Raw genomic sequence first — 26,657 nt, 5'->3', positions numbered from 1 at the left:
TGACAACTTTAAAAAATCTAATGCAAGGGGAGTAAAGGCCAGAATGACTCATGGCAAAATGTTAGCAGCAGTTTCCCTTGTGAAAGGGGGCACTTCGTGATTTTCCTTCTCTTTTTTTTTTTTTTTTTCACTTTTCTGTTCTTTCCAAACTGTCTAGAATGAGAATGGATGATTTTGATAATTACAGAAAAACAAAAAGGAGTGGCTCCCTCTCTCTGTACTTAAAATAAAAACAAACAAAAACAAACATACAAAAAAAAAAAAAGACCAAAACATCTCAAAAGAAGAGAGACTGAGGAGCATTTAGAGTAAAACAGAGAGAATGAAAGATTAGAAGGCGTGAGGAGTAGGTGAAGGGGCAAAAGTGGGGAGTGCTCAGGGAAAGTGAGAGCAGCCAGCTGCCAAGAGCTCCCCAGTTATCCTGAGCCTGCCCTGAGGGGACCCTCAGCTCAGTTTGAATAAATCCGTGGGGAAGACAGCAGTAGCCGTTGGGGGCAGTGCTCCCAGGCTGGCAGCAGAGAAGTCCTGCAGGGCAGCTCTGGCCAGTCCCCAGGACACTGCAGTCACCGTTCTTCCAGCACAGCCAGCCGAACCTTCCTCCAAACTCAGCCAGCAGCCTCGCAAAGACAAGTTAAGTGTGGAGACCTGCAATCCTTAATTCCAGGGAGGCTGTTTTAACGTGAGGGTGGTGGGCTTATTATTTTTTATTACTTTTTATTTCAGATTCAAAAATTTTAATCATTGGATGAAGAGCACAATCATAGCCTCTACAAAAGTCAGACCCAGCAGACTTCTTGCTGCTATTTGGAGCCAATGACCTCTTCTGGTATCTAAACCTAGAAGCAACCAAATAGAATTCTGAGGGTTAATATAGCTACCCCTCAGGCATCGAATGAGTGTAAATGTCTACTGACAAGGAAGGAGGCTGGCCATGATGTCAGGTCACTGGGTAATGTGCGGGCATTAGAAGATTCTTTTTCTACCACCACCTTCTCCCCAAATCACTCTTCTAAAAACTCACCCTGATACATTCTAGGCTATTGTCAGGACTGGACATAGAGGTAGAAAATGGGGAAGTTGCAGCTTTGAACTATAAAGTTAATTTTGGTCATTGTTTTTGTGACAATTAGAGCTCCCCAGCCAACCTCTGCCCGCCTTGGAAATGCTAGTCCACTCCCACTCCAGTAACCCTGAGCATCACAGGCTTTTTCACTACTAGGAATGTGCAAATTGACCCCACCTCAAAGCTCTTGCTTTCCTCTTCTTTAGACCCTGACACCCTCCTGAGCCATCACTGGTGGTCTGTGGCACGCACACAGGGCAGGCAGTGAATGGAAGTGCCAATCCAGAGCCCTGCCCAGTGTATGAGCTTATTTTGTGGTTGGGACCCTTAAGGGAAGAGACAGGGGAAAGAAATAGCAAGGAGGGGCTCACCCTACAGCTGGCAGCCAAGCCAGCTCGGCCACCAGAGGGTTTGCTGGCATAGGAGAGAGAATACCTGTGATAAAAACATCTTTATTTTTTCTTCCCAAGGTGCACAGTGGTTCCAAAAGAGCTTCACTCACCCCCAGGCAAGCTGGAGAGAGGACAGAGGTGGAGTGAAGATAACGTGTTCAACAGTAAGAAAAAGGGGGAAGGGCGTGGGGTTGGAGGCTATGGAAGGGTACGGGAGAGCAGCATGGAGCTCAGGGAGCCCTGGCTGCAGCCACCCAGATGTGCTTGTAGCCCTTGATCTCCTTGACTTCGTTGCTACTGATGAGGACCTGCAGCTGGTGGTGTCCAGCTTTGATGGGGTAGAGGTTCAGCTGGATTTGGATGGTGTGTCCGGCCATCAGCGTCCCAAGGCTGAAAGTCAACACAGGCTTATTAGAGCTCTGAGGAGTAACCACTGGGTGGTGGTCTGGTTTTTAGACCTTCCCCTCTGGACTGGTACCTCCCACCTCCCAACACCACTGAGCTCAGCCTTCCCTGAGGAAGGGGGGAAGTGAGGGCAAAGATGCATCATCCAGGAGATTGAAGGCCCTATGACCCACAAGGCACCTGCCAGAGACCAGAGTGAGAGAGGCAATGGGTAGTGTTACTTACTCTTTTGATATCTGCCCATCGATAAGGCCACTTCCCTCCAGCACCATCGTGCAGTCACTCAGAGCCACAGATTGGGTATTGGTGAGGGTGATATGGACTTTCAACTTCTTGCCCACCTCAGCCCTCTCTGACACCTGTATGGAGAGAGACATATCTTGGGCAGCTGGCCTCCTTTCTGTACTCCAGTTCAATAACTTCCCTCTCCATCCCTCTGGTGACCACGAGGAATTGCTACTCAGAGCTAAAATGCTGCAGTTGGGAGAACAGAATATGAGCCGAGAGTATTCAAGGTTAACACATACAACCTAAGACCTCACCTGCTTAGAACACGATATTCCAGGAAGCCACTGCTAATCAGGAATGGGCACCAGGTTGAAACCTATTTCTCTTCCCACTATCTAGTTCAAGATGGCAAACAAATTTGAACTCAAATGGCAGCTCCAATCGGTGAGTGGTAGCTAGTAGGAATGTTGTGTTAAAAAGGGTCCCGAGGACAAGTGAAGGGTTGGTGGGAGAGTCATGACTGAGTAGCAGCACCTGACACAGGTGCAGGATAAGAGAGCAGTGTCATGCATGCCATTTATGTGCCATCGCTGATGACATTCCAACCTGTCATTCTGTAAATGAGGAAACCAAGGTCACATGATGTGTGGGTGGCAGAGCCAGGACCCACAGGATCTTGCCCCCATGCTGCTCTTCATCCACACTTTACCAGGTGCTGTAATTGCATCACATGTGAGGTCTGTGTCATGGGGCAGATCTTCTTGTCCCATTGGGGGTCCATCCTGCAGTCCTGGCCTGTGAGTGGGAGGCAGGGATTCTGTCATACTCATTTCTGGAGCCCTGGAGCCCAGCACAGTGCCAGCTGCATGGTGGGTATTTGGTAAACGTGTGCTGAACTGAAATGAACTCCAACCACCCAGATGATACTGGGGGCTTCTTTTGGCTCAGCCAGAGAATCAAGAAGAACAAACCCACCCTGACTTCACCAGGATCCAAACAAAAGAACCAAGTCCCTTGTCCCCTAATGAAGGTGCTAAAATAGAACAGGTTAAAATAACTTTGGAATCAGCACGGTCAAGCCCATCACCCCCAGGACACTTTCTGATGGGCACCAGTGAATAGACTACTTGCGTCTGATCGGTTTGCATTGGGATCTTGTTGTAACCAGGGCTCCATGGATACAGGCAGGGCCTAGGTCTTGCCACCAGGCTTGTGCCTGCCATTTGCCATTCTGTCCAACAGTTTCCTGTCAGGAAGGCTCTCTGTCATCACCTGACCAGATGATCTGACAGCATGCCCAGGTGAAAACCATTAGGTGGGCCCTGTGGTTTATGGTATGGAGCCACCCAACTGAACTTGTGGTCCTGGGGTGGCGTGAAGCATGTTGTTGACAGACCCACCAGGTGCAGTGCCAGGTTCAGATTAGGCAGTGGGCAAGGTCTTTCAGAGTGGGAGGGGAAGGTGGGAAAATCCCGGAAGGAGATGGGAAACAGTCCCTGCCCCTCTCACACCTACAATTCCTTTCCTGTTTAATGGTCTCAGCACCTACTCAGGCACCTGACTAGAAATCTTAGGCTCACCTTTTATTTCCTTCCCTCTTTTCTTGTCACCCTCAGCTCATCACCGGTCACCCTTTGGATCAGCCCTTAGGATCTCTCTCAAATCTTTCTCCTCTGCTCCATCACCAGTCCGTGCCATTCATAGCCCTTTCCCTTTACAAAGTTATATCCTTACTTCGAATGCCTCTACCTCCACCCTCATTTCCCCATACTGTGCCTTCCTAAGCATTCTTTGCATAAACGCCACATCCTCTGAGAAGACTGCACACCCCACACTGCACTTTAATTGTTGGTTTGGGGTTTGAAGGCAGGGACTGTCTCCCCCTACGGGGGCTCAATAAATGTCAGGTGAGTCAGAGAGCCCCGGGGGCTCCCACCTCTGTCCAGAAGCCTTACTTTGATAGATAAGTCAGGGGGCTGCAGTGAGATATCCTTTAGCACCAGCATGGACCTCCCCGTCTCCTCGATCTTGGCAATGCCAGACACACGGATCAGCTTTTCATCTGTCAGCTTGTTTCTGTAGTTGTTGTAGGGCAACAGGAGTGGCCACTGCACCTCTAGGCCCAGACAAAAGACATCTTGAGTCAAAGAGACAGAAGGAAAGATAGAGAGAAAGGGAAAGGAAAAACCAGTTTGTGTGTGAGAGAGAATATATGTGTAAGTCTATGCATGAGTATGTATGTGTGTTTGTGTAAGCCAGGCAGACAGACAGTATGCTTACCCTGAACAGACTATTCCTCAAGAGTTCACTGCTATGTTTCACCTGGTGGATGGCTTCAGAGGTACAGCAGCTGGCATTGGACCTTCTACCCACAGCAGCTTCACTGTGTGGTCTGTGTGTGTGTGTGTGTGTGTGTGTGTGTGTATGTGTGTGTGTGAGCTAGCTTGCTGGGCCAACCCAACTTTGTTCATGGCCCCAAAGCTCCCCTCACTGCAGGTATCCTCCCAGGCCTGCCTCATACTCACCCTCCCCAAAGTTCACATTCAAGTGCACCATTTGCCTCCAGAGGGGCCCCCGCAGGCTGCCCCCGTGCAGCACGGCCTGGGCACAGAAGTGCAGCACCAGCCCAATGGGGCCCCTGAGGTGGAATCTGCCTGGGACCCTCTGGGCATGCAGCATCAGCAGCAGGTCCTGGCCCCATTTGGGCTCTCTGGCCAGGTGAAGCTGCAGCTGCACCGGCTGATGCATAAAGTCCTCAGACCCCAGCAGATCGAGGAAGGGCGAAGAGGCCCTCCTTGGGCCCAGCATTTTCCGGGAAGCTTTCAGGAATACAGACCGCTCCTTAGGGGATCCTGGTGGAGAGGAGAGCAGGGCCAGGAAAGACATCAGTGGGAGGGGGTGAGAAGACCAATGACCTTCTTCAGGAAATGAGCCACCCAACAACTCCCAGCTGCCCTCCTGAAGCCCCAGCCACAAGAACAGCAGCATACACAGTCAACACAGCACCATGGCCAAAAATAAAGGGTTTGGTGGCTCCCAGCTCTGGGTTCAAATCCTTGCTCTAACACAGTCCCTTAATCTCTTGGTGCACAGTTCTGTCACCTATAAGAGAGGGATGATAAATTCTAGCCTCACAGAACTGCCAAAAAGTTGGGTTAAATAAGTTGCTGAATATAAAACCCTCAGCACTATTCCTTGTCATCACTACTATCAGCAAAGCCAGAGGCTTCTCTCTCCCACCAGCATCCTGGGTTCTAAAATACACGCTTGAGCCTTTTAGATGGAATTTCCTCACTTGCCCTTGAAAACTACTCAACCTTCAGGCTTAACCTGTACCACCCCAAATTGTGGACATCTCTAGACAGTTCCAAGTGCTTTCAATTGACTCATTTAACCCTCACAACAGACCTCCTGGGGTGCTGCTGTTCCCGTCACCCCAATTAGACAGGTGAGGAAGTGTAGGCACAGGGGGGAGGGTGAGAACGTGTCTCGGCCTACACAGCTAGAGCATGCAGAGCCTTGGCCAGTGCACAGGCAGACTGACTCCATCCTGGTCCTCTCCACAGGGACGTCCACTCGCTTGCATAGGGCTGGGAGCCCTTTCCCTCCCTGAGCATCCGACCCCTCCCCCCAGCACACACACACCTGCCACCCCCACTGCCATGGACACAGGGAGATCATGGGGTGACCTTAAGATAGGATTGTCAGAAAAAATGCAGGACATTTGTTAATTGACTTTCAGATAAGCAACAAACATTTTTTAGTATAAGTATGTCACAGGCAATATTTGGGACATGTCTATGCTACAAAATTACACCCAGTTAAATTTGAATTTTACATAAATGATCAATAATTTTTAGTATGTCCATGCAATCTTTGGGACATACTTATACTAAAAATTTATTTCTTTATCTGAATTTAGCTGATGTTTGAATTTAACTGGGCACACTGTATTTTCATTTGCTAAATCTGGTGACACTATTCTAGGAGCAGGAAGCCCCCCACCGCACCTCAGAGTTTGCTATGAGAAGAAGAGGTGATGATGTGGCACCATCCCAGTTGGGAGGCAGCAAAGAGGCCATCATCATCCAAAGTTCCCAGGGCCCCAGGCACCTTCTGGATACTTGTAGGAGCCGGTGATGTTCTGGTGCCGGTCTGACCCCACCATCTTGGTGCAGATTTTCTTCCCGATGTAACTGGTGTTGTGGGCCAGGATTTCCAGGGCCCGGCCATCCCCAAAAAGCCAGATAACTTCGTCGGCATTCACCTCGGCGTACACAAATGGGGTGTCATAGGCCAGGTGGACGTCCCCTTCCTTGATGGCCTTCACAGAGGCAGGGCCACAGCAAAACAGCCCTGTGGAGGGCACTGGCATTGAGGAACACGGCTGCTAGCTGGGAGGGCAGCTGGCCTTGGACTTGGGCAGTGGGGAGAGGGGATGGGGAGGGGCAGTGGCATTAATGAACCACATCTGTGGAGTGCTTGACAGGTTGCCAAGCATTCTTGTACCCATTAACTCATCTGATCATCAACATCATCATTATCATCATCTACCCCATTTCACAGGTGAGGAAGGAATGGCTCGGAGAGGTCCAGAAACTGACCCAGGTCACTCAGCTGTCAATGACCAAGCCACACCCTGACCCAAAGCTGTCTCTGCTATGGCAGCTCCTCGCAGCCTCCTGCTCACGTGGCCTGTCACCCTGTCACCCTTTTGTACCCCCCATCCCCCACCCCTGGGGGCCCAGATCCTTCCTTCTGCAGGGTCCTCACTCACCACTGCTGGTTTGTTGGGGAGTGGGGTCCAGGGCCTGCCACCCACTGTATCCTGGTGGGAGATCTTTCCGGATCATCCAACACTCATTCCAGACATGGAAATTCCTGTAGAAGGGAGTAAGAAGACAAGGACTCACATTTTCTAAGGATTTGTCAGATACCAGACATTGTGCTGAGTGTTTTATATCATTGCTGCTTCTGCTGCTGTTTTCTTTTAATTTTACTTTTTATTTGGAAATTTAAGCTTACTGTAAAGTTGTAAAAACAGTACAAAGAACACCCTTATACCTTTTACCCAGATTCTCCTATTGTTGACATCTTGCCCCATTTGCTTTCTTTTGATAGAGACATAGACATAGACACACACACACGCATAAACATACTCCTCTGTATTTCCTAAGAATAAGAATCTTTTCTTACATAACCCCGGTACAATTATCAGTCTCAGTAAATTTTATATTGATACAATGCTTTACTATTTATATTTCAATTTTAGGTCAATGGATCTAATAATGTCCTTTACACATTCTTTTACCACCTGGTACAGGATCCAGTCTAGGGTCACATATTACATTTAGTTGTACAATGTCTTCAGTCATTTGACATAGAGCAGTTCTTCCATTTTTCTTTCTTTTATTACATTGATATGTTTGAATGCAGTCCATTGTTGTTGTTATTTTAAAAGAGTAGCCTTATTTTGGTTTGTCTAATGTTTCTTTATGATTAGATTTGGGTTAAGCATTCATAGAATTCTACCTGTCCTTCTCAGGTACACCCTTCCCTCTTGGATCAGAAGTCTCAGCCTTCTAGGGTTATACTCATGCCTCCCAGGTTGACAAAGGTCCCACCTACCTGTATTTATCTCATTTACCCCTAACAACTGCCTGAGTTAGCCGCAACCTTCATTTTACAGATAAGGGAACTGAAGCTCAGAGAGGGGAGGGTCTCCAGGGACAGCAGCTGATTCTCACACAACTCAAAGGGCCTTATCTGGAAACTGGCTAGAAAAGGAAAAACAGGAAAGCAGATATGGAGTAAAACAGAGAAGGAGAAAAAAACAGGAGAAAAGAAGAGAGATACAAAGAAAAAGACAGACAGACAGACACACACACACACACACACACACACACACACACACACACAAGCAGAGAGGGAGTGCGGTGAGGAGAGAAAGGAGTCGAGAGGGAGAAGAAGAGGTAAGCAGAGGGAGAAGTCCAGGCTTTTCCTCTGATGCGGAAACAGAGTCTGGTATAAAAGGAAAGACCCAGAGAAGGATGAGTAAGATGAATACAGGTTTCAAGGTCAGCGTTCAGAGGACACAGTCAGTTCTTTGGGTTGTCACCTTCAGAATATTATCCCCCAGTCTCTGTCTTTGAAATGAGTTTGATATGATGATCCAGAATGGGTGGCCCCCTGGGTTGGAGAATTATTTTCTGAGCACCAGCAACAACATACAAAGTAATATAACCTCAAGGGCCTGAGAGAACCAGGTCAAATTTTTCCTACCCCTACCTGGAAGAGGGAAGAGCCGCGGCTGCAGACAGTGCCCCTTACCATATCTTGTCCCGTCTCTGACTTGGCAGCATCTCTGCAGTTTGGTCATAGTAGGTGTCAATAGTCAAGTTCCCATCCATGTTGTGTGCAGATCGGAAATTGGATACGACACGGGTAGGAACACCCAAGCATCTCATTACTAAAGAGAGGGAGAGGGATGGAGAATCACTGGGTTTGTTTCAAGCAGACCCGCTGATTTCCCAGGCAAATTTTCTAAATCTCAAGCAGGAGTAGAGAAAGAAGCCCAAGATTCATGCAGAATCACACCTGTGACCCCTTTATCTCCACAGCATCACATCAGGCCCAGAACCTTGCCACCCAGCTGCCCCACCGATGGTGTCCATCTCACAAGGAGAAAGAAGTCATTTGAGGGTCACTTAAAATAGCAATAACAACTCAATTTATCATTTAAGGCTTTTCCACTCAGCAGCTTTTCAAATTAAAGAGAGAACAAAATGTAATAATTAAAAAAGAAAAACTTTAGGGCTATGTTGTGGCCAGTTTCAAAAGAGAAGCTGTGTGATGTTAGGTAAGTGGCTTAACTTCTCTGGCCCTCAGTTGACTTATGTGCCACCAAATAGGGAGTCAGACCAGATGAGCTTCAGTTCTGACAGTCTGGATCTATGATTCTACTTAAAGATAAAGGTTGAGGAGAGGTATTAAATAAATCAGAAAATAAATATAAAGGCAAGATACACTCTTAGAGATACAGAGTGTGAGAAGACATCATAAAGAGAGGAAGCACCAGCCAACGCTGTGCTGACCATCTTTGATGAGGCAGTAGCGTCCTCTTGTGGCCTCTCAGGATAGTGCCACGAGACTTTTTCAGCTCTTACCTTACAGGTTTCCCAGATCTAGTCTCACAAGGCAGGCCCCCACCCCCACCCCCACCCCTACCCAGGGACAGATGAAATCAATTCAAGAATCAGGAGGAGGACTGTGGAGGATTACAATGCCTTGGAAACATGGGACTATTGAGAGTGATGAATTCTTTTGTTTCAATTCACTGAAGAACTCCAAACAGGCCACCTGTCCGTGACTACCTGTCCACTCTCAGCCACAGCCCCTGGGCTTTATTACAAACCCTTAGCTGGGGTGGGAGCTAGTCCAGGACTGCAAGTGGTCAAACCTACCAGGCCTTGAGGCCCAGGCCCTCCACCCTGGCTACCCCTGGGGACAAGACAGCCACTGGCAGGAGCAGCTCAACTCTAAGATCTGGGAGCGGGAAGGGTATGGGGTGCAGCAAGGACACAGACCTAGTCCTTCTCCCTCTGATCGCAGGTGCTGAAGGCCCAGGGCCTTCTCCACAGCACCCCAGCCCAAGATAAAATGGGGACTGCCAAGGACCAGTGCTGTGCCAAGCACTTCCAGTGCCAGAGTAGCCTCAGCTAATGAGGAAAGTGGGGACCCTTGATTTAAACACTTTCATTTGAACCTGTTCTGATGCTGCAGCACCTGTGCATAACTGCCAGGCTGTGTTGCTCCTCTCAGAAAAGACTAGAACTAGGGCCTCTGTTCCTGTTCTCCCCATTTCTCCAATTCAGAGTCTGCCTGTTATTTCCACAAACACTTATTAAGCACCACAGTAACACAGTGTAACAGACAGCACTGTGTAAGGTATTATGGCAAATATAAAGGTAATGCCCAGCCCCCAGCCTTGCATGGGGGAAACAGGCAGGCACCCTCAGTCCTCTCTGTCTTTTCCTGCTCTTCACAGAAAATCTACTCAACAACTTTATGCATAAACTGATAATGCATAAAAAGTTGATACTCCTTAAGGGTGGTTAGCAAAGTAGCAAATCTCTCATTGTAACTCCTCAAAAATCTCTCAGGGAAGCAGTTGGGGGCTGCCAGCTCTGCCTACAGGTGAGGTAAGGCGTCCCAGGCTGGCTGCCTGCACCTCCAGCTTCCCCTCACCTGTCCCCACCTCCAGGCTTACACTGACCTGAGCAGTCTGAGCAGGCAGCAGAGAAAAGCCGTTTTGTCTGCTGCCTTGGGTCTGCAGGCTCCTCTCTCCAGGTGACCATTTTAATAGTCTAACTCTCCATGAAGGAGACTTCTGGAATATTTGCAAAAGATCAACCCCCCTCCTGCATGAATGTTCGAGATTCCTGGAGACTATATAGTGCAGTGGTTAGGAGCTCATGTAAGGGCAGTCCCTAACTGTGGGGCTTTGGGCAAGCTCCTGCAACCTTGCTGGGCCACAGTTAACTCATCTGCAAGTAGGGATAACAACAGTCTGGACCTCAAAGGGTTATCGTGAGGATTAGATGCGTGACTACATGAGTGAAGTGCTTCCCATCTCCCCATCACTCACCAGTGCACATAACAGCTGCAAAGACCCAGCACTGACCATACTTCACGGGCTGCCCACCCCTGGTCGACCACTGCCGCAGGATGGCCACGCTGCCATTCCACTCCAGGGGGCTGACCCCTTTGGAGTAATCCTCTCCCCAGTTCCCCTGCAGCACACCATTGTCATCATTGCTGTTGATCTGCAAAGGACAGACAGGTGGGTTTCCACAGTGCCAGGGCAAGCTCAGCCTGTCCCCAACAGGGTCAGGGAGGGATGCCTTCCCTCTTTACCATGGCGCTCACCACCCTGCAGACATACACCACGTCGTTCCGCTGGGAACAGTCTTTGGACGGATTCTTTAAGAAATACAGGCTCTTGTTCAGGATTTCAAAGCAGATATCTATGATGTCATCTTCAAACTTCCAAGTGATTTCAAGAGGGGGAAAGAGAAGAATAAAACCGTCTAGAATTCTGAAATGTCAAGTCACTAAGGCTTTCAGGGAGGTTTATGGGTGGTGGGGGGGTAGGGATGAAGGCAGAAGGTAAGATAAAGTCCTGCCTTCAAAGAGCTTATAAAGCAAATTAAGAATGTGCTGGATTCAGAATAAACTGTCTGAAAGGCTCTGATGTTTTTGAAAAAGCAAACAGAATTCAGAGAGAAGAGAGAACCTTATTGGCTGAAGAGATCTGAGAAGGCTTCTGGAGCTAGTGGGCTTTGAAGGGTAGCCTGTAAGAGAGGAGACTGGGAGCATTTAGCTGGGTTTTTGAGAATGGTGGGTACCAAGGACAGGGGCTTACCTATTCTCAAATCTGGAGGACTTGTGGAAGTAGGAAGAGATCTGATGGATAAGTATAGGGCAGAAAAGTGTGGAGGGGCTTGAAATCATACAAGAGCTCAGAGCTGATACTGTGAGTGCTGGAGAAGCCAGTGTAGGCTGGTGACACATGTTTACAACTATATCACAACCACTCTGGCTGCCAAATGCACTGGTATTTGTCTCTATTTCAAAAAATTACACAGTTGGGCAGTGTGGAAAATGTGATTTTCCTCAGCAAGGCTCCTGGTGTCACCCTCCTAGTGTTTGTGGGCAGAGCTGAGATGGCCAAGTGTGGAAGAGAGAAATGTCACAAGGCCATACTTGGGGGTTCACAGTGGAAAAATTTCCCAGAGTCAAAGCTCCCTCTCTGTATAGTGACTGGATACTTGATGTTCTTAAAGAATGACTGTTCATTTTTCTGTTATGATAATGTATTTTGCGTAAGTTTTTCAGAAAGAGCCACTATCTTTTCGAGCTATATTCTGAAGCATTCCTGGATAAAATGATAAGTATCTGCAATTTGCTTCAAAAAATCCTATGGCAAGGTGGGGGCAATGAGGAAGTCTAGACCCAGGAGCCAGAAAACATTTTCTGTAAAGGGCCAGATAGTAAATATTTAAGGCTTTGCAGGCCATAAGTTCTCTGTCACAACTACTGAACGCTACCATTGTAGCACAACGCCATGACACCATGAGTATGGCTGAGTTCCAATAAAATGCTATTTATGGAAACTGAAATTCGAATTTCACATAGTTTTTGCATGGCACTAAATATCATTTTTAAAATTCTTCTTCAACACTTCGAAAATGTAAAAACCATTCTTAGCTTCTGGGCCATACAAAAACAGGCATGGAACAGATTTGGTCTGTAGGCCATGGTTTGCAAACTCCTGGTATAGATGAAACCAGATTCATAATTAATCACCATTGACTTTGAGAAATGGGTCCATGAAGGTTCATTATAGTAGCCTGTCTACTTCGATCATGTTTTAGGTTTTCCATAATAAAGTATTTTTTTTTAAATAAGTTTTTTAAAAGGGGCTTCTCCCCTTCCTTGCCTCCTCACTGGATGTGCAGCTGGCCCAGCCTCTGACACCCTCACCTTTGTGTGCAGCCCTGCACATGCTAACAGTCGTCTAAGGACCACTTTTAACGAGCTCCCACACCAGACCACCTTCAGGTAATAGCGTTACCTGCCCATAGTTCCAAGGCCACACGGTGATGAAGCTTTCATGACCCTTGTAGACAAAGCCATAGTCCATCATGATATACTCCTGCAGCAGTATTTCACTCGGCAGGTAGACGTCATCCTCTGCGCGAGTAAGGGTAACGGAGGGGTAACCCCCAAACAAAAAACAAAACAGAGCAATAAAATAAAAACACAGTAATCACAGTATCTTGTAAGGAGACAGGAGAAGCAGAGGGTTGCTCAGGAAAACAGCAAAAGGAATTAAGACTGAACCCCCTTAAAAGGCTAGGTGCTTTTCTAGAGGCCAGTGATTCTATCTCTGATTTAAAAAGCAACGATTCTACAACATGAATGAACCCTGAAAACATTACACTGAGTGAAATAAGCCAAACAGGAAAGGATAAACATTGTATGATTCCACTAATATGAATAAGCAACTTCATAGAGACACAAAGTAGATTAGGGGTGACCAGGGGCTGGGGGGAGGGAGAATGGGGAGTTACTGCTTTTCTGAATGAGTTTCACTTTGGAGTGATGAAAAAGATTTGGTAAGGATGGTGTTGATGGTAGCATGACATTGTGAATGTAATTAGTGCCACAGAATTGTACACAATGGTTAGGTAGCAAATTGTACGTTATATATATATATAAATATATAAATATATCTCCACAAAAATTTTTTAATGATAATAAATAAGAGGACGATGCTCTTTTTCTGATTGTATAAGTCACAGGCTTGTTGTAGAGGACTAGAAAATTCAGATGGCTGGACAGCAGGCAATGAAAATCAGTCATTCCCACTATGCAGAGACACCCTCTGTTACATTTCAGTTACTCTGGCCACTCTCTTTCTGCACACATAACATACATTTAATATAATTAGGATCATACCATGTTCCATGTCCTAATCTACTTCACTGACAACACACCATGAGTATTTTCATCATATAATTAAAAATTCTTTGTAAAGATAATTTTTAGTGAGATCATGCATTATATTGCACAGATATGCAGGGATTTATCTCCTAGGTGTTTCTCAGAACATGGCAGAGTCATGATCCCAGTGGATCAGTTAGCAATGCAACCTGTGGGCAAGTCCTACCTGCACTCCAAGGGTTAAAGAGCAGGATGAACGTCCCCAGCAGGTAAGTCACGCTGGGACCCCTGCCCTGGGAGACCTCCATTGTCAGAGTGTAGGGACCGATGGCTGCACTGGCTGGTGTGAAGAGGGACACCTGGAGTGAGTTCAAGTCAGCGATGAAGTCCGAAGCACTCCAGACATTCCCATGTTGGGCCTGGGTGGGTAAGAATGTGGCTCGGGTTCCCAGCAGCTCACTGGGCTCTGGTCCTGTGTAGGAGAGAATGGCCTAAAGTGAGGCTCAAAATTCTATGTGGTATAATAAGAGGGAAAACTGGGGAACTGGGGGGTGGGTGGGCAGTATATGGGAACTCTGTACATTCTGAATGATTTTTCTGTAAACCTACAACTGCTCTAATTAATTTTTTTTTTTTTTAATCTATGTGGTGTGGCTCCTGGGGCACTGGAAAGACCCTCAACTTCTCCCACCACTTGCTAAGCCTTTCGGCTTAAGGCTTTTATTACCCTTGGGTCTTAAGTTAAGCCACTTAGCTCTCTGGGTCTCAGTTTTCTTATCTGTAAAATGGGGATCAGAATAGTTCCCACCTGAAAGTCCTATCATGTGGTGGGATTTAAATGAGCTAATGTGTGTGAAGTTCTAGCACGGCACTTGGTGTGTAATTAAAGGCTGGCTGAGGTCACTACACTGTCACAGTTTGCTGAGGTGGCCAGATCTTCTCTTAACAGCACTGAGAGGGAACCAAGAATGAGAGTCCTCGGGGGAGGGGATGAGAAGAGAGGAGGGAGGCTTAGAAGGGGAAGGCAGGGACCCTGCGGGTGGAACTGTGCTAACATCCCCATGTTGAGGGAGCCGCCGGGACCTTGGGGCAGGGCAAACTCACCAGTCTCTGCTATGAAGGTGAGGTAGTCAGTCTGGGGCTGGAAGTCCCTGTTGAAGTTCAGGACCACGGTGAAGACCTGGCCGCGGCGCACAATGAGCCGCTCCAGACCCATCTCCTGCGTGTGGTGCGCATTGTTGTTCCTGGGGCTTTGCAGGTCAACAGAGCTGAGCTCCAAGACGGCCCCTGGGGGAGAAGAGGGGACAGGCCATGGCCCAGCTGCAGCTCGCTGGCCCCTCTCAATCATCTGTGAGGCACCTGGCTCTGACTTAGGTGAGATCCTTGCCCTTCTGCCACCCTGCCCCCTAATTTCAGGACTCAGCCTTGGCAGGCAATTCAGCAGTCCCTGGTCCAGGAGAGGGAGAACAACCATCCCAGGGGGGAATGAGGGGTCCTGGAAAGCGAAACCTTACCAGACGACTGAAACTTAACCCTTGAAGTGCCACGGCATCCTCCTAACCACTTTTGCTGATAATCTTTCTAAAAGTTTATTATCCTACTGATGTGAGAATGAGCATATTAGAAATTTTTGTATGAATTAAGTCAGCAAGTTGACTGGAGGCTGAGCTCTCTCCTACTGGGCAAGTTCCCACCTGAGGATACTGGGAGGCTCAGGGCACTGTAGCTTATTTCCTGCTTCCCAGCTGTGTTCCAGGCATAGGAGGAGGGCACTGACTGCTTCCTGACATGCTACTGTATGTGTAGGCCTAGTATGTGGTTTACAAATACTCAGACAGCACAGTGGGCAAGAGAGCAGGCTCTGGAGGGACACAGTCCTGGCTCCACCACCGCAGGTTTGTGAGACCTTGAGGGTCACTTGATATCCCTGGGCCTCAGTGTCCTTGCTAAAAAATGGGGACAGTAATATTCCTACCTCCTAGAATTCTTGTGAGCATTAAGTAAGAATGCCTACGTAAAGATGTGGGCAATTTCCTTTTTATTTTGTTACTGTGTATTAGTAATAACAATAACGCAGCCTCAGATTTATTTGCTTTGCTATTTTGCTGGTAGTGTTTATGCTGTGCTTACAGCCAACTTAAAATGCATTAGGTGTTTCCCCCTTGGAGTTCATTGATTTATCTCAGTGGATCTCAACTGCAGTAATTTTGCCCCCATGGTATATTTATCAATTTCTGGAGACATTTTGGTTGTCTTGGCTTGGGAGAGGAGCTGCTTCTGGCATCTAGTGGTTCGCGGGGTGAAGGGATGCTGCTAAACAGCATTCCAGAGGAAAAAGCCATGTTTGCTCTCAGCCAGTTTTCTGCAGTTTGAACTTCCTAACAGGTGTTTTATGGTTTTGGCTAGATGGGTTCAGCCCATCTTCCATCTTTCCTACCTGTCTGTGCCTTCTTTTTTTTTTTTTTTTTTTTGGTATATATTTTTAATTTATTAGAGAAGTTATAGGTTTACAGAAAAAACAATGCAGAATATACAGAGTTCCCATATATCCCCCCTCACGCACCTGTCTGGACCTTTTTGAATCATAATTTTTTCACCCAAATGCTTTACCTTGCTCCCCTAGCTGTGTGCCATCTGCAAATTGGCTAAACTGTCTTCAATGTCTTCATCCAAGTCATTGATAAGATAGTTCTAAGTTTTAGGGCTTAAGTCAGAGGCCAATGGAGTATCATCAGGGCTTTTTCCAAGGTTAGCTCTGAACTATTAGGCAACAGTCTCTGGGTCTATTTGTTTAACTAGCTGTGACTACATCTAATTCTTTAAATGAGGAAGTTGGATTAGGTATTTCTAAATTTCCTTCACACTCTAAAATCAAATCCAGCTTTCACATTTGCATCTTTCCCACAAGTTTCTCAAATGTCTGGCTGAAAACTGAATTCCGTGATGGTCCCTTGAGTACCCCTTCCAGTAACAATCTTTCATAAAAGGAAAGTGTGGATAGACCTGACTTGTCCTAGGTATAACTGCTGACTCCTAATGATCTCTGCATCCTTTCCTAAATTCTCACAGCAATCTGTTTAATAATCTGTTCTAGAATTTCTGCTCATGCCTGGTGCAAGTTAGGCATGGATTAGTGTCTAGCTGGTAGTTTCTGAAAACCACCTTTTCCTTCTTTTGCAAATCCGAACAAGAGCTGACTATCTTCTACCTTCCTCATCTCCCCACTCCCACAGTTCTCAGGTGGCTTCCCTCAAATGCCACTTTCTAGCTATGGTTCTGTGATCACCTGATTTCCTTCATCCTGGACCCACCCTAGTCACCCAAGCTTCAGTTTGCTTGTCTTTAAATTGTATCTCATATGCCTAGCTTGATACATGTTAACCAGAAGCAATAGCAGTAATGTAAAACAATAAAGAAGCAGAATGGCCCCAGAAGGCCAAAACAGCGTGCCCTGAGAAGCCCTATAGCATAATAAGAGTCTCATGCTCTACCGACTGAGCTAGCCGGGCACCCCCCAATAGCATAATAAGAAAGAGGTCAGAGACAACAGCAGAACTTCCAGGAATTCAGAGCCAGAGAGCCCCCAGAAAGAGCTAGGATAGGTGTGTCTGTGAATGTCTTCTACAGTCTAGAGAAGGAAACTCTGGCCCTGATAAGAAGAGCCTCAGCCCAGATTCACAGAGACAGAAAGCAGATTTAGTGGTTGCTAGGGGCTGGGGAAAAGGGGGAATGGGGAGTCACTGCTTAATAGGTCCAAGATTTCCCTTTGGGTTGATGAAAATGTTCTGGAATTAGATACTGCTGATGGTTGTGCGACATTGTAAATTTACTAAATGCCACTGAATTGCACACTTTAAAATGGTTAAAATGGTGCATTTTCTGTTATGTGAATTTTACCACAACAAAAAGAAAGAGGAGGAAGAAGAGGAGAAGAAATGGAAGCAGAGCCTTAGTTAACTGAGAAAGGCAAGATTCAGGCAAGAAGCCTGGGATCAAGGAGCAGCCTAGCCAGGAGGGAAGCAGCCCACCAGCCCACATGCACCCTGGGGTGGGGGTCTGCATAGCCTGGTCTGGCCAATCAGCCCAAGAAAGCTAAGGAGACAGAACTGGGGTATGGAATTTCTGCTCCCTATCAAGTCACCCACCCACTTTGGTATGCTGTAGTTTTTATTCTTGCTTCTCCCAGTTTTCTAGGAAAACACTGATCTTGACAAATTCTATATTTGTTTCAGCCGGAACAATGAAAAGAACAATCTGTTGATACATAAATGAAGGAAGCCAGGGAGATGAGAGTCCCTAGAGCCTCCCAGCAAAGTAGAGCAGAGAAGTGGAGGACAGTGTCGGGAAGGCAGGTGGAGCGAGTGGGAGAGCCAGGATGCCCACTGAGCTGTTCCCTCCCATCATTCCCTCCCTCTTCCCCAAATAGCCTCTTAAAGTCTGAGTTCATCCAAAACCAAGTTATGGAATCATATAGGTCTCTTGGTCCTCATCTGAATTATTAATGATTCCATTGACAAGTGTGATTTCTGGAGCCCTTCTTTTCCCTCTGCATCAAACTTGTGGTGGTTTGTTTTTCTGAAGTTCTGCTACATTAATCAGTTATACTTGAGAATTTCCTTTCTTCGTCTTCCCCAATTCCAAGGTGATACGGTTGTCTTTCCCCCAAGATTCCAGTCACTTCCACGTCACCAGTCAGTTCTTCCTTATTTGTCAGAATTAATTCAGACTAGGTATTCTCTGTAACATTTTTCTTTTTAAAATTTTGCTTTTAGCTGATTATAAAAGCAATTGTTATCTTGCCAAAAAATATTCAAGCCATACAGAAATGTATGTCATAGACAGTGAATACAACCCATAGATTTTTTTTGCACAAACACACACACAGTATTATACTGTATACTCTGTTCAGCAACTAGCTCCCCCCCACTTTTAACAGTAAATCTTGGCTATCTTTCCTTGTCAGTATAGATAAAATCACCTCATTTTTTTAACTGAATGTATAGCATTCCATTGTTTAGTTATACTGGCTATATTTATTGATGGACGTCTAAATTGTTTCCAAAATTTTGCAATTACAATGCTGCAGTGAACATTATTGAATATAACTGTACATCTTTAGACCCATGTATAAGGATTTTAAAAAGTAATACATGAATTGTAAAGAAACAGCTAAATAAGCTGTCATAGTCATGCAATGGAATCCTATGCAGTAGGTTAAGAACAAAGCAGATCTATATAGTATATAGACAAACATGGATAGACCTCCATAATATATGATGAAAAAAGTTATAGAATTCTATATACAGAATGATTGCCCAGTGTAAAAAAAAACCCTACCATCTGCCATCTATAATAGCATATAGCATGTACATATAGAGAGCATATATGTAAATTCTAGAAAAAGGATTGAAAGCATAAATGGGAAATTAAAATTGGTAATTCCCTTTGGGGCTGGGGAAGGGAAAGGGACCTAGGATTAGAGTGGTCGAGCAAAAGAAAATTTAGCCTTGCCTGTAATGTTTTAATTGCATAAATTTAAAAAATGTTCCAGTCTTTAACATTTTTAAAGCAATACACACTTATTGTGGAAACCTTAGAGTATAAAGAAAATAAAAGAACAAATTATCCAAATCCTACTACTCAGAGATAACTTCCGTTAACATTCAGATATACGTACTGACAGCTATTTTTCTTTCCCAGATAAATAAATTTTTCAGAGTTGAGATTAATACATTTTTTTGTGACTTGCTTTTTCCAGTTAACATTCCATTATAGCATTTCTCGATATCAATAATTGAATTGAAGCCCTGTTTTCAATGGCTGCATGACTTTCCATTGCATAGATGTATCATAATTTACCAATCCAATATTATTGGGCATTTAGGTTGTTTCCCGATTTTTATTTTTGTAAAGGGGTGATAAACATCTTTATACAAAAATCTTTGTCCACATCTCTGATTACTTCCTTAAGGTAGATACAAAGGTGAATTACTGGATCAAATGTTACAAAGTTTTTATGGCTCTTGATGTAATTTGGGCATTTAAATAGATATTTTATTGGAAACACAAAATTCAGAGCAAGATCTAAGACAAAATCTCAGGACTAATCCATTAGTGGTTTCTGATGTCAATTTAGAGAGAAGTGACCAATATATTTTTTAACTGAGTATGATAGAAAATATCACAGTGCATCACATAAAAAAAGAGCAAATATAATTTTATGTGTAACTGGGTCATAATGTAAACTGTGAGCCATAGTTAAAAATTTGAAAGCTACTGACTTAGATTCTGCTGGAAACTTACTGCATCTCATATGTTCCTGAATGGCCTGAAACTTTCATACCAGGATCTACTGGGCCTCCAGGGAAAGCCTCCCCACCCCGTATGTAAACTCTCAAAGGCGCTCCCCACCCCCAATGACTATATACCCAGAAGAGGGGCAAGGGGTGAGGGCAGCAGGACTTGGGGCAGCCTTTCCCTGGCTGCTGTTCACAGCTCCAAACATAATTCCAGTGGGCAGTCAACTCCATTTCCCCTTCACCCAGGCTGACTCTGGGTTTAGGAATGAAAGGGGACGAGGAAGAAGGAAAATATCTTCTCCTTGCCCCAGGTTGCAAGGCAAAGAGAAAACTTTTTTATTCCACTTAAGAAAATTATGCCTTTGGCTCACTGACATGCTTTTCATGTCAAGGAGACAATGACTTCAGAGAAGAAAAGGGAGGGAGTTCAAGGGAACAGGATGAGAAAGCCAAGAGGATCAGGAAGAGGCTCAACAAAGCAAGAAATCAAGCAGAATGAATTGGTAAGAACATGTCAGAACCCACAAGGCCTTCTTGACTTGGCCACTGTCCCACTGGAGTTACTGACTTTGAGTAAGAGAAATAAGCCTCCTCCACATGACTTCTGGCACTTGGTTGACTAATATAAAGACCAGGGTATAAACGGATCAAAATACATCCCGAAATATTATCAGCTTAAGAAAATAAAGGAGACTTGAAAACAGCCGTCTGCCCATGTGGAGTTCTGAGATGTGAAGCTCCCACCCTGGAAGAAACTAAACCCGAGGTAAGCCTGTTCTGGTGGGAGGCTCCGTCTCCCCACTCGGGCCTCACTCAGAGCTAACCAACCCACGGGGGCTTTCTCTGGCTACCAAATGGGATGCCCCCTCTACCCCGCGATCATTGCCACCACAACACCCTCTTTTTTCTGCAGAGCACTTAGTATCTAGAATTAGCTCCAGGGAAGCAGAGATCTTGACTGTCTTCTCACACCTGGAATCCCCATGCCTAGAACTGAGCATTGTGCAGAATTATAGATATATATGGCTAATGTACACTGAATACTTACCATGTGCCAGACATCACTGGAACCTTTTACATGGGCAAAATCATTTGCGTTCTTACTTTTGCTCTGTGCTGGAGGTGTTTGGATGGTTCCTGAGGTGCAGGAAGGTGTGGGGCTGAGCTGGGATTCAAACCCAGGTAGAAGGGCTCCAGAGCCGGCTCCCTTAACCTTCACAATCTCCTGCCTTCCTTGGTGGGTGCTCAGTAACAGATGCTGAATGGGTATATGAAATGGGAGGAGAGTAATTTGGCAGGAAGACAGTGGGGGAGTAGGGAAGAGAGGGAGAAGAATCTGCAAGAGCAGCAGGAGCTGGGATGAGAAGCAGTTTGACCTCAGGCTGACATGCAGTCGTTTGATTGAGTAAGTGATGGACATATTTATTTCTGATGAGAGGATAAACTGTTACATCTTTCTGAGGGCAATTTATCAATAGTTATTACAAAAATAAAAGAAAGCCTTAAAACATAAATACCTTTGGCCCATAAATTCCTCTTCTAAGAATTTTTCTAAGAAAACCATCACTTGTGTACAAAAATGCAAGTGTAAGGATGTTCAATGCAACCCAAATATCACACACTAAAAGTCAGATACATGTATTTTGTTGCTGTCGTATGATGCAGGATGACAACAATGGCGACCAACAAAAGAGCAAAGAACATGGGCAAATTATTTGTGAGATATTGCAAAGTAAAATAAAAGGTTTAACACCACCCCCCCTTCTCTGTACAGCCCAAGGGGTCCACACAACACAATGAAAACCGCAGCTTCTCCCCAGCCTCCTCATCCAAGCTGCCAGAGGGGCCAAGAGCCCTAAGGTAGCTCAGCCAGTCACCCGCCTGGTCTCTCTCCCTGCTCTGCAATTTCTTAGACTCTGAACCACTTATTTGTCTGCTAATCACCTGCTAGTGTATTGTTCCCTTGAAACATTATTTTCATTTGATGGTGTCTGCATGATTAATTATATCATTTAATTGTTTACACTCAGCACTGTTCTTACAATTCAAATGCTGTCACGGGAAAAAAAAGAAGTTCCTGGCTGGCTTCACAGATCTATCAGATCCTTTGCAGCATAAAAAACAATGGATTAATGTCTATACCATATCAAAGTCGCTATAATATTAAGAAAAAGGCAGTCTTGTTATAATCAGAGAAATGCAAACTAAAACAATAACAAGATCCCATATATAATCCATCAGAAAATATTGAAAAGATTAACAAAAATCTATTTTGTGGAGGGTATATGGAAATGGACTGTCTCAAATGCTTATGGTGGGAATTTAAAAAGAATTTAAAAAGAAATAAAATCAGTTGGAGTCCAACAAAATTTAAAGTTGACATTTCCTTTGACCCAACAGTTCTTCTTCTAGAAATCTTCAATACAAAAAAACATTTGCACATGTAGGCAAGGGTATAGCAACAGGAATATTCACTGCAGCATCATTTATAATAGCAAAATATTGGAAACAATCTAACTGCCTGTCAATAAGGGATAATAATAAATTAAACAAATTAACAAAGGTATTAAATAAAATATGCTTATATATCCAGAATGGAAAACTATAAGCCATTATATATTACAAATATGCACTGACATGAAAAGATTTCCAAGATATATAATTAAGTTACAAAGAGCATGCCCTCAAATAATATGTATTATATCATCATGTTTGTGTAAAAACAATCTTATGTAATAAAAATACTCTTTGGAAGCAGTTAACCAAATTGTCAACAGTTCTTCACTATGGGGAAGGAATAGGATTGGGAATATAGATGTATGCAGAGGGGGACTTGGGCTTTTTAAAAAAAAAATCCTAATGTAATGTATGAACTTTTTACTTCTTATAGCAAGCAGATATTTGTGTATTACTTTTGTAATCAAAAAATGCTATTTTAAAAGGTAACATGACATTTTAAACCTACTCTAGATGAGGATAACTGAGGGGGGAAATTACCCTTAGAATGCACCTGAACAAGTCTCTTGAGCCTTCTCTATTAAACTTTAGCTTGTATTTTTAAAACCATACAGATCTCTAATTTCTAATGGTTTCTATGATCTGTAACATAGAGTAAGATTTTATGAAATACACAGTCTATGTTTAGGGCCGTCTCCCAGCCTGCCAGACCCTGTTCTTTTCAACCCTGCAGAGGAGCAGTGGGGGTTCTGAGGGCACTCAGGAAGGGGCCTGGAGTCAGGAGCGGGAGCAGCAGCTCTCAGTGGGGAGCCGAGGGCCTGAGGAGACGCTGGCCTGAGAGAAAAGCCTAGGCCCTGAGAGGTGATCCTCCCCACAGCTCCAGAGTTGGCCACAGAAATGGCTTCCAGCAGCCAAGGGCTCCTGATGGCTGGAGCTAAGACCCTTGAGGGCCTCCACAGAATTCCCAAGGCCATTCCAGCCCCAGGATTTTAAAAAAGAAGAGTGTCTACAGCTTCAGGAAAGAAAATGAATGGCTGTATGATTTGTTCACCGAGGTCAGAATGAGGGTGGGGAAAGGGGAGAAAGGATCCAGATTACACAAGGAACCATCCACCACCCATTCAGACTCTCTTGTCTCCTCTCTTCACCCCCTTCCCTCTCAACCTTCTCCCCTCTCTTGACTTAGCACCTCAGAAAAGTTAAATAGATTTCCAGTACTCACCCTGGTCCATTGCCTTCCTTCTTCTGTCAGCCAAGGACCTGCAACTAATCAGCATCAAAATTCTAGACTTAATTGCCTCTCTGAGCATTTATTTACAGTCATCCTACTGGAACCTTTCCTTCCATCCTTGAGTTGGGTGGGGCTGCCGTTTCCTCCTCCTCCTACTTCGTCCTCCTCTGAAGTTTCCCGTTGTTCCGGGTGCATCTCAGCTGAAGGAGAGGAAGCACCTGCCTAATGCCTTTATAAAAATTGCTGAGGGATCTGTTTCTGTGGCCTCCTTTTTAAGCTGAGACAACGCCGAGTGACGTGAAAGGCGAAGGCTGTTCCGTTGTGCCTGTGTCGCTTCACGGCTTGGGACCCTGATTCCATCTCAGCCAGCTCAGCCTGGTGCCAGGCCATCACCCGACAGTGTCAGGACTGAGCTGAAGATGAGTAAGGAACAGAGCTGCCCTCAGCAAGGTCACAGGCAAATGGTCGTGAAAACGGGTTTGTGCAGCCCATTAGAACCCCAAGACCTTTGCGACGAGAAGAAAAACGAGGCACTTTGAAAGGTTTGTTGATAGCTGTCGATCAACAATGAAGCTGATGAAGTTTCCAGTGACAAGGGAAAATGCCAGTGATATAACATTAACTGGAGGGAAGGGAAACAGGATATTAAAAACAGTGCCAAAAATGTTATTTACACAGATAGACCCATTTTTAAAAATATGAAAGAAAATATAACAAACTATGGTTATCTAAGAGCAGTGGGATTGTGAGTGATTGTAATTTTCTTTTCATTGCTTTTCCACATTTAAATAATTTGTGAGGGGTGGCGGAATCATTTTTAACAGAAAATAAGAAAAGGGGTAGGAGAACTATGGCACCTAAAAGTGGGAAGCAGAGGTGTCCATTCAACAGCACTCCTGTAGGAGGAATTTAGTTTGGCAAAAGAACAAATGCTGCAGAGAAAACATAAAGCTACTTACACGTTGACTGATCCTTGTCAACGGCATGTAAGAGGTGCCTAATTCCCTGGGTTAATCTGTGTGATTCATCACAAATTCCTTTGCCTAGTGTTACTAAAGTTCTCTGTCATATCCCGCCTTTTCAAAATGTGTTGAGTATATTCGGGTATGTATGGTCCTCAGTTGGAGGCATTAAACTCAAATCTTCACAAACTGTTTACTTGGACCCCTAGGGGCTTTATTTTGTCCAAGTTACTGTATTTTGACTCAGAAAAATTATACTTTGGTTTCTGGTGTAGGAATCTCTTGTAGTAGAAACATACGCTCTTCTGAAGAAGGCAGAATTTTAAAACTTTTTTATAATAAAAGTCATAATTTATATTAAAGATATTTTGAACATATTTTTTTTTAATGGCAGAGGGGTGTATAAATTCTGGTGGCTTTCCTTCCTGTTCTTTTGTCTATGCCCAGGTGGCTTTCTCCATAGTTACGATCCTACCATATCTCAGGCAGGCGTTTTTTTTTAAAGTGAGAATTTCCATATAAAACAATTTACCATTCTGTTTGAAAATACAGCTTTAACAATGTAATGATTTCTGCCTTGTGAAAATGAGCTTTTACTTCTCAAATATTATTTATTTCAATCCTTCAATTTTTATTTCAGGGCTTAGAAGAGAAGAGAGGTTTCTCCATGTCAAAATAAAAACAACCACAATATTATACAGGTTAATTGGAGAAATTGTATTTGGTCAATCCTAAGGGCCCCATTATAAGACTGAGTGCCCCGATTTCCGCGATTACTTTCTTTCCTCCCTCCTTGCCTCCCTCCCCCTGTCCTTCTTTCCTTCCTTCCTTCATCTCCATTCTACAAATACTGAATAACCATAATGCTTAAGGTATTATATTAGACATTTTGAGGCACACTAAGGTAAGAGCTGATCCTTAGCTTCAAGGAGCTTAGAATCTATTGGTGGAGATATCCTCTACAAAGCAAATTGCCATGAATAGTAGGCTCAAAGCGACAGAGGAGTTCTAGGCAAACGCTCCGGAGAGGCATCCTGATAGGCCACTGACGGACGAGTAGGATGTTAGAGAGAGCGAAGGCGTGAGAAAGGTGTTCCAGGCCAGAGGCGCGCCTGAGCAAGGGGGAAAAGTGAGGGAAAACGTGGGACTAATGAACGGGAGTCGGGTTACCTGCAGCAATCAAAACTTACTTTATAAAACAATTGTAGGATGGAGAAAAATCCTTTTTTTTTTTTTTCTTAATAGAGGAAAAAGAAAGGGTCAGAAGCTTGAGAGTTTCAGACTTGCAAAAACAAAACCATTTTTCCTGAAGTACTTTAGATATTAGATTTTATAGCTATTTATATCTCAATTCACAGTTGTTACCGGATTTGCAGGTTCACATTTGTAAAATTGATATAGAACATGCCCTTTGCATAAGAGTACAACCAGAATACAGAGTGCATAATCAGAATAAAATGCTTTTCTTTTTTAAAAACAAAAGAAATGATTAGCTTTAAATCCCAAACATCACGGATCAAATTGCACTTTTGATTACCCCTAGCTTTCTTTCATGCCATAGCCCTACATTAGCATCTCACATACATTGTCACCTCTACCTAGCAACTATATTGGTGAACTAATTTTGTAGTTAACTCTTAATTAAGTTACAATCAGTTGACGAAGTTATGATCAATACCCATCAAAGTATCACAAATCATGTTCCTTAATTTTTTATATAATATTCACTTTGCTCTATAAAAGTTTCCCTGTAAGGCAAAAGCCTGATACAATCCAGCTCTAAATTTAGTGTCCAGAACAAAAAGAAACTTCTGTAAAATCCCCTCTAGGTTGATAGTAGACCAAGCTCTGCTAAGTTTAATCCACTAGATTTGTCACACAAGACCGTATGCTCTCCGAGGACCTTTATTCAAAATAAATTGAGATACACTGTAATCCTTTCCCAGGCTCCACACCATCATATGTGTCTACTGGTTTCTCCACTTAAAGATCTTGCAGTCACTTTGAACGTGACATATTAAAAATTGAGCTTTATTAACTCCACCCGCCCCCAAGATTCACATTATTTCTTACTCATCCTTGTAAATATTACAAAACTTCTATTAGTTCTTT

The 26,657-nt window shown here is 44.5% G+C and overlaps 1 protein-coding gene across 1 annotated transcript; it reads right to left on the bottom strand.

Moving 5' to 3' along the window:
• Positions 1-1,685: 1,685 nt before the first annotated feature.
• TGM7 (transglutaminase 7) lies at positions 1,686-23,973 on the bottom strand. The gene is made up of 13 exons (XM_037835101.1): positions 23,871-23,973; positions 14,701-14,883; positions 13,823-14,068; positions 12,725-12,843; positions 11,005-11,133; positions 10,736-10,913; positions 8,419-8,557; positions 6,866-6,969; positions 6,202-6,444; positions 4,614-4,940; positions 4,044-4,204; positions 2,086-2,219; positions 1,686-1,845 (listed from the first exon to the last, which is right to left on the bottom strand). Exons 1-13 carry the CDS (start codon positions 23,971-23,973, stop codon positions 1,686-1,688), a joined length of 2,226 nt encoding a protein of 741 aa, XP_037691029.1.
• Between the last annotated feature and the right edge of the window lie 2,684 nt (positions 23,974-26,657).

Source organism: Choloepus didactylus, chromosome 4, assembly GCF_015220235.1.
Source record: "Choloepus didactylus isolate mChoDid1 chromosome 4, mChoDid1.pri, whole genome shotgun sequence".
NCBI classification, from domain to species: domain Eukaryota; kingdom Metazoa; phylum Chordata; class Mammalia; order Pilosa; family Megalonychidae; genus Choloepus; species Choloepus didactylus.
The sequence above is the reverse complement of the archived record's forward strand: the minus strand, read 5'-3'. Positions and strand labels throughout refer to the sequence as shown.